Source organism: Centroberyx gerrardi, chromosome 1 (assembly GCF_048128805.1).
Source record: "Centroberyx gerrardi isolate f3 chromosome 1, fCenGer3.hap1.cur.20231027, whole genome shotgun sequence".
Classification (NCBI taxonomy): domain Eukaryota; kingdom Metazoa; phylum Chordata; class Actinopteri; order Beryciformes; family Berycidae; genus Centroberyx; species Centroberyx gerrardi.
The window spans coordinates 23875929-23884589 of record NC_135997.1 but is presented as its reverse complement, the minus strand read 5'-3'; the positions used below and the strand labels follow the sequence as shown (position 1 = coordinate 23884589).

The 8661-nt window shown below is 42.3% G+C and overlaps 1 protein-coding gene across 1 annotated transcript; it reads left to right on the top strand.

The window, feature by feature from the left end:
- The first annotated feature begins 1501 nt into the window (after window positions 1-1501).
- arpp19a (cAMP-regulated phosphoprotein 19a) lies at window positions 1502-8178 on the top strand. The gene is made up of 3 exons (XM_071923955.2): window positions 1502-1692; window positions 2571-2693; window positions 6407-8178. The coding sequence occupies exons 1-3, from the start codon at window positions 1636-1638 to the stop codon at window positions 6575-6577; spliced, it is 351 nt and encodes a 116-aa protein (XP_071780056.1). The 5' UTR covers window positions 1502-1635; the 3' UTR covers window positions 6578-8178.
- The last annotated feature ends 483 nt before the right edge of the window (window positions 8179-8661 follow it).

Below are 8661 nucleotides of genomic sequence, written 5' to 3'. Positions count from 1 at the left end.
GTAACGTTAAGGCTAGGAAAATCAACAGCTGTGTAAACCGTGACGCTCCCTTTGCACTACTAAGCAATGAAACCAGTGCATGGTGTGTATGCTAGCAATTATTCAGACACTTCTTCCTTGAGGAGGATTTCTTGTTGACTCTTACTGGGATAGTATATTTGGATAGCTATACAGCTAGTCCAAATTACTCACCAGATATGAAATAATCTGAGCAGACCCCGTACTGACCGCCTTGAGGTCTTTGCGACTGATTGAGGCTATCCATAGTTGTTTTTCTCATAACTGTTTTGTGTTTTCTCCTTGATCTTTGGAAGTCAATAAAATGATTTCTTCTCCGTGGTTGTGCTATACCTTCTCCGAACAGCCAACCACACAACAAAATATAACCATGGTCAGGTGTTTGAAGTGTTGACAGCAGCAAATCGGACTAGGCCATTGCGCTGGAATTACGTGGTGATCCCCAGCATGGCCGCTATGGGGCGAAAACCGCGTTACAAAATACTTATCGACATGGTCATTTATTACCTCTAGACACGAACAAAAAACCCACGTTGAGAAGTATTTGGATTTGGCACAAAAGGGGCGTAAGTGACATCTTGGGCGAAAATGAGTTTGTGTATATATATATATATATATATATATATATATATATATATATATATATAAACTCATTTTCATATATATTGTAAATATATATATATATATAATTTTAAAGCTCTTGATGAGCTCTATCAAATGGTAAAAGGATATGGTCACTATAATTTTACTTTTTTAAATAAAGGCTGAAAACATAAAGGCTAAGTGAAAACCTTCAATTTAGTTTGGCAAAAAAGGGTAAGTGCACTGAGCTTGGTGCACAAAAGGCATAGTGCAGGTCAAGCCTTTAGTGCGCTGAACAATTCATACAAGATTGCTGAAATATGATTTTTTTAATTAAATAATTACAATCAATGGAAAGTTTGTTTTTGCTCTCCTGTAAAATTCTGAAAATGTCACTTACACCCCTTTTACGCCAAGCCCTCGTATTTGTAACGCCCCAACGGCCTTCCATAAGATGTCATCTTCTGCCTGGCGTTTCACGTATTTTGGAGATTTATATTTTGCACAATATGAGCAGAAAAACAATGGTTTTCGTACAGGATGATGCTGGAATATTAGCCTGGTCGCGAGACATGCAAAATATAAACACTGACACTGCATGAACAAAAATGATTGGAATCGAAAATCAGATGAAAACAAGCGAATCTTCGCCTACATGAATCCGAGTGTATAGCATTCATCAAGGCAAGCTCCAGATCTAAGGGTATCTCTCACTGAAATCTGGATTTGTGTTTAATGCACATGGATCTAACAGCTGATCGGCATATTATGCAACCAGATGCAAAATCCTATCCTACAAGTGTGTGAGGGAAAGTGCCCGAGGACCGGGACCGGGAACGCGCACGGTGTCTCCGCATGTGACGTAGTATTTCTCGGCGACCATATTTTGTGCGGGACTCAACCAAGGAGGTTTTGAGTCAACGGTCGGTGGGATTCGTATGGGGACGGAAAGTCAGAGCTGGGGATTTGTCCATCTCTCGTTCTACCAGTGAGCTATCTATCTCTTGATTTCGCTGAGATCAAGACAATTTAGAAATGTCGGAGGAAATCGAGGAAACAAAGACGGCCGAAGAGACGCCAGTGGACGAGAAAGTAAGTTTTTAAATGCAGCGAACTAGCGTTAGCACGATTGATTTTGTTAGCTACGTTAACGTTAGCTTCTACGGCCCTCTCTCGTTATTGTTGACATCTTAGCCAAGGCCAATAAGCCCATCTTGGGTTAGTTAATGCTAGTTTACCAACTTTGTAACGACGCAGCGGTTAGCTCAATCACAGTAGGTTAACTGGCTATTCATGTCAGCTGGTGATTTTGTCTGAGTGTCATGGATGCTGTTAGCTAGCAGCTCGCTAACGTTAGCAATTATGACATTCATAGCCTGGCAGATCATTTGTAGCTCAGCTGCTAGCTAGCGCCAACAGACTGGCGTGTCCTTTGGGTTCGGCTTTAGCTGCCGCAATCTCGTGCGGTTAGCAAACGTTAGCCAATCCAACTGTCAAAAACGTTAAGTTAACGCCTGGCAAAGTGATGTTTCCTAATGCTGCACAGTTAATCTCAGCGTTATCAAACGAGTGGCTAATGTCCAACCTGTTAACTAACGTTAGCTCTATTATGTCATGTGAAGGGACTGCTGTCTGCTAAGCCAACCCACTAGCTAATGTTACCTAGAGCTTGCTAACGTTCTGACGTCCAGTAGTTAACGCCATAGTTTGTGTCGTTACGTTACCTCAGTGAGGCTTATATTGGATTATTAACGTTAAGTTGGTTAGAAATGGGCGGCTGCGTAAGTCGTTACGACAGATCTTACTCAGCAGCTTTGGAATTTGTTGTAGTACTAAACGTCTGATCCTCGCAGATCATCTCTACACCACAGTGCCACTGTGGCAAACGAAGCTAAACGATAATTTTTCGTTGGGGAGCCTGGCGACACCTACTGAGTACAAGATCTCTCCCTCTCTCCCCTTGTTTTCAGGAGGGGGATGACAAGGTGATCAGTCCTGAAAAGGCAGAGGAGGCCAAACTGAAGGCCAGATACCCAAATCTGGGACATAAACCCGGGGGCTCAGATCTGCTCCGCAAACGCCTTCAGAAGGGGGTGAGTTAACTTATCTCCTCTTCTACTTTTACTCACAAGACTTTCAGGATTTACCACATTACTGTTACTGTCATTTTAGGTCCACTCAATATGTTTTTTTATGTTGCAACAGTTACTGTTGGAAAAACATGAATCCAAGAAGTGCTTCTTTGAACTAAATGGCAAATCAGAAACCTTTTCATATAACAATGTTGTCTCCATATTTTACAGCATATACAGTATTGTGAAAATATTGGTCTGGGGATGTGAGGCGGTCATAATGGCTGCTTATGTCATTGTAAATGCCAAATTCCTGCAACATCCTTAACAATGAAATAGTTTCTTAAAAAATAAATACATTTTTGTGTGCATCTTGTCAGCCAAAACAAGCTTAAAAAAAGGATAAAACTAATTTGATGTGATATGACACAGAAATAAGGTTTCCAGCATTTGCTCTCTTTACCATGTAGACTAGGCAAGTCTAAGCATGCCCAAATATAAAAGGGCTTTGGTCAGGTACTCTTATTATTCCATCAAAAACAAACATAAAACAGTGAAAATTAATTTAATATAGTTACTATCCCTCAGGTTTCTGTCCAAAAAGAGAAGTATGCTGACTTTGTCCAGCTTAAGCTGTGTGAGTACATACTGAGGCAGTGCCCGTTGCACAAGAACTTTTGTGACTATGGACATCAACGGAAAGCACTCTGCATTTGATTGTTGTATTTCTATCCTTTGATGTAGCCTGGTTCCAGACTCCTGAATCGCAACCCGCCCACTCTTCAGATTTGGTCGAGCGATTCACAGAGTCTGGTGTTGCTCTATTCAACAGCGATTTCTTGAGCGAAAAAACCATCGAACCAATCAGCACCTTTGTGGGCAGGACTAAAGTTTGAACCGTTCGTGCAAAGGTTTTCATTGACTTTTCGGCAGAATAATATTGAAATCATTCGTTAACCAACAAAGTGTCTTTGCAAATACCATATTTTTGTAAAAAATGACCAACATTCTTGGGTAAGTTAGTAAATACGCCCAGCATCAGTGTAACTGAAAATAACGTCAGAGCGGCTGGATACGTCAGTCACTAGTGATTGGTTCAGGGAAAATCAAACCCCCCCACACAGAAAACGACTAACAAGGAGGAAATGTCAGACTGAATAATGAAGTGGAAATGAAATGGCCATTCAGCCTGAATATCAGGCTACCTTTGATCCAAATCAGCTGGCTTTTCAATATCGTCTGACTCTCTCAAAGAACTCAAAGACCTGACCAACAGCTGGAGGAGCCGTCTTTTTAATTTCCCTCACCCTTCCCTCAGAGTGGCTAGTGCAGCTCATCCCGCACTTCACACTAAGCAGATGAAAGTCTAATTTGGTGCTACAGCCTTCACTATTAGTAGCATTGTTATGCACAAGGGTTAATTCATAGCAAGCATAATGTGATATTTTAATAGAAAATGGAATATAAGTATCACGGTACTGAATGTGATACCGTGAACATTTACTCTGGTTTACAGCAATATCGGGATACCGCCCAACAAAGGCTGTCAGAACAAATATCAATATTCAAATTTGAGTGGAACATCAAAAAATCATAACAGTAACAACATAGTATGACTGTTTATGTAACATTTGTGTGGCGCTGTGGAGGCCCATTACTGCGTTAAATACTACCAAGTAGGGGTGGGCGATATGGACAAAAAGTAATATCCTGATATTTTCTGTCATTTTTACGATGTCGATATTTGACGATATTTTTCAGCTTTCATAAAAAGACAAGCGACGTTGAACCACATCTGGGAATTAAATCTTCAGTTGTGGATTCAGAGTTTCTCCTCTCCTCAACAGTTGAGAGCATTTCTGTGTCATCACCATAATCTGGCTTGTCGGCAATTTTCTTTATTTGTCTAACCCTAACCGGACAACTGATTGTAATGTCACGTTAAGACGCAACACTCGTTACGTTACGTAACATTATCATCATTATCATCCTACCCGTTCTGTGGTCTTGGCCCAGACCAAATGTTGCGGTTAAAAGTATCATGTCCATGCGGTGGGAAAAAAAACAGTGCTGTCATAGGCAGTTTATTAAGATGTTATGGATAAATTGGTGACTTGGGTAACTGGTGTTATGGCGTCAAGTAAACCGAAAACACCGGCAATGGTAGCGCCCTATTGGTCTGAAGTAAACCGTACTATGGTTACAGACATTATTTACAGCCATCGCGAGATCGGAGGAGTAGAGTGACTCCTGTTACCTGTACATACAGTCTGGTCATTTTACTCCGCTCTGCTCCAGTGTGTACCAGACAGTGAATTCACTTTAATTCATTAATTCGGTTGTCACTACCGAATTCTGGCAGTGTGTACGTAGATTGTGTGATTGGCTGATGCGCAAAGGTGTACTCGATAATGTTAGATGGCGTTTCGCGGGCACGTTAATGTTAATATCAATATCATCGCATACGGTGTCATATCGCCCACCCCTACTACCAAGGCAGATGGTGTGGATGTCTGGTGATATATTTTTATTGGATATTGAACTAGACAAATATACAAATTACTGAAAATGACTGAATGTAATACATTTTATACTACAAAACTTTGATGTGGTAATGCAGGGGGTTCCCCAAATTTTTGAGTAGCCAGCCAGATGGGAAAAGTAACCGGCTAAGGGATGTTTGTGGCGGCAAGATACATATTTCCGGTGATGCCACTTTTTACCAAACCTTAAATATGTTTATGAAAGCATGACAGTTAAAATAACATTAATAAACATTTTTATTAAAGGCTCAATGCTCAATTGAAAAATAAACGGATAATCTTTATTAATTGTGAATGCTTAATGTACTTTCTTGAGTCAGTGCAGAAATGCAATTTTTAATTGTAGGAAATAAGTAGGCTAAAACAATAATATTATAACAAATAGTAATAAATATAAGAACAAAGTTCATATTTTAGTCTTCTCAGAGCAATACTGGATCTCTCTCCTGAGTACTACTGCACTCACAGAACTGAGATCCAATAATTATGGAAACATAAATCAGTTTAAATAATGAGGAAAGGCCCCAATTTTACATGGTCATAACACCTGCATACTGGGGCTTTAACAAACCCTCCGAAAACAGAAGCCCCTATGATCTTTCCCTGTTCCTCCCTTTATTTCTCCCATTTCTATTTTGAACATTGGCAAAATGGAGTCAGTGTGCAAGTGGGACTTGTCAGGATTGGTTAAACTTGGGTGGCAACATCAAAATCAAGGACCAGAATGGCTCGCGCAGATTAACATGACGTTGTTCAGTCAATAGCCTCTTTAGACCCCCCCCCCCCCCCCCCAACTCCAGAAATGGCTACATACTCACTGCATCTAAATAGGGTTGTCACTCCTCATTGGAGCGCTTAAGTTCACACACAGTTCAGTTATTAAGGAGAGTGACAACCGCATTCTACAACTGAACTCACTACCTGAAAAAATCAGGTATTGACACTGAATTTGAGAGCGGTTTCGGTTAATACGAGTAGGGTGTAGGGAGTCTTTTTTTTTTTTTTTTTTTTTTTTTTTTAAGGCCCTTGTACTGTAGAAGCCCCCCCCCCTTACCCATTTTTGTACTGGCAATGCTCACTTACTTACTTACTTTCTCAAGAAATGGAAAAAAACAAGCACCAAAAACAGTACATTAATTGCTACTAATAACCCCCCGACCCCCCCCCACCTTTTGTATTGTCTCTCTACAGCAAAAGTACTTTGACTCGGGCGACTACAACATGGCTAAAGCGAAGATCAAGAACAAGCAGCTGCCCACCGCCGCGCCAGAAAAGACGGAGATCACAGGGGACCACATCCCCACCCCCCAGGACCTGCCCCAGAGGAAACCTTCTCTGGTGGCCAGCAAACTGGCAGGCTGATGCGCACACAGCCTGGGCTCTGCATCACTTCCCAGCCCTAACCCTCTCCACTCTAGTCTCAGACCTGTAACATTTACCTCCACCCTCACCCACCCTCACACCACCACCTGTTCCCCCCCCTGCCTCTACCCTCTCCCCACCAGCCCCGGACCCCGCCCCAGAGGAAACCATACCTAGCACCCAGCGACCCGGCTAGCTGATACACTTCCAGTCTTTTTTTTGTTTTTTGTTTTTTATTCCCGCCCCCTGACAATGTCTCTACTGCCTCCCATCCTTGTTTTTGTCTCTTGCCCCCCCCCCCCCCCCCCCCACTGCCCTGCTGTCATCACCCTCATCCGTCTCCACTTTCTCAGTTCTGTTTTTTCTTTCCTCCCATGTATGATACACTGAAAGACAGGACATCCATGTGCGAGTGCGATTGAGCGGACTGTGACGCCTCTGTGCGACTGATGGACAACGGCTAACACAATGTTCATTGGCTGGAGAGAGAGGGGGTGGGGGGCGCTTGGCAGAAGCTTCGCCCTGTACGGTTGGAGGGCTTCAGTGCAGTGATCAGGATCCCTCAGTTCGGAAGTGTACATATTTCCTGTTTGGCACGGAGGCAGACGTCAGCCTTTTAGAAAATTTTACATTAGAATTGTATCATTCACTGTATGTCCTTATTCTAAATTATGCTGTTAATGTGCTTGAGTGATTGACTGAATATAATAACCCCAAGGCTGAGTTCAGTTTTGTTAACATGTTGGTTTTGAAGCACGGACGGAGGGAGGGAGGCCAATACTGATGGACCACACAGCGAAGGCCAGAGTGTCATATATGGAACTGCATGTGTGACGCAGGGCTCCCAAAGGCAAACTTCATCGAGCTCCGATTTGACTCATCTTAGGTGCACTGAACACACACAGACATTTACACATGTGCTTAAAAGCTCGGGTGCAACATGTAATCTCCGGGCGGCAGGTAGATGAAGCATTCGAGACTCCTTGAAACTAGGAAATTTTCTACCTTCAAGGTAGACAGATTAAAGAGGAGAGGATGGTGTTGTACAGTCTGAATTGGGGGTTTTGAAAACTTTCACTGCATTTGTAGTCTGCCCTTCAGTTCAGCCTCGAATGATAACACTGTCCTCTACTCGGGTCAAAGTTTCCAGTTCCCAGTTGTCATGAATGAAGTGTGGTCATCCCAAACGAGAGGTAGAGGAGTGTACGGGACCTGAGAGCTAAATTCCTGTCAGTAGGGACCAGCCTTTATGCCCCGCAGGCTGCATGGGTATAATTTTATGGAGAACATGACCAGGGAGCAATTCCTGGCACTGGGAACAAATAAAATGCTAGTGTTATGAATCATGTAGGACTTAAAAAAAAAAAAAAAAACATTCTGTACACCTAAAAGTTAAAGTAGTTTTATGACAAAATGTCATTGGCCCTGTGTAGTGCTCTTCCCCAGGTCCTTACTGACTGGTTGGAATTTACCTGTGATGTGGTCCAGGTTGATGGATCTAAACTAGCACTACATCTGTCTGAGCTGTGCATGTATATGGCTGCCCTGCTGTCACTTTGTGCCATTTTGTTTTGTAAATAAAATAGTTTTGCACAAATGTTTCATTGCTAATGTCTTGTCTGTTATGGTGGCTATGACTGTTTATTAGCGCCTTAGTTGATGGCTGTATTTTAATGAATATAATCAAAGGTTTATAATAACACGCAACATGGGGAAAATAGCAATCAGTTTTAATGTGTGAGCTGCAACATAATTCCAGACTAATGTGAGCTTAGACTTTGCTGCCCTATACTAAGCTCATTTTCTCTCACTAGAGAATGAGAGCACCACATCAGCAGTTCTTCCACTGAATAGCTGAGGTGGGGCAAAGCACCCTGAAGCTGCAACCCACATATAAGAATGATTAGTTTAATTGAGTTTGTGTCAGAGGGTCTAAAACATTGCTCTCTGTCACAACAATGCTTCTTGACCCATTGCATGAAGTCAGCTAATGTGTAGTGAAGTTATTTATGACACTGGCTGGGCCGGCATGATACTGGCTACCAGAAGTCTGAGCACCCACAGAGTTTGAATCCCACGGCCAG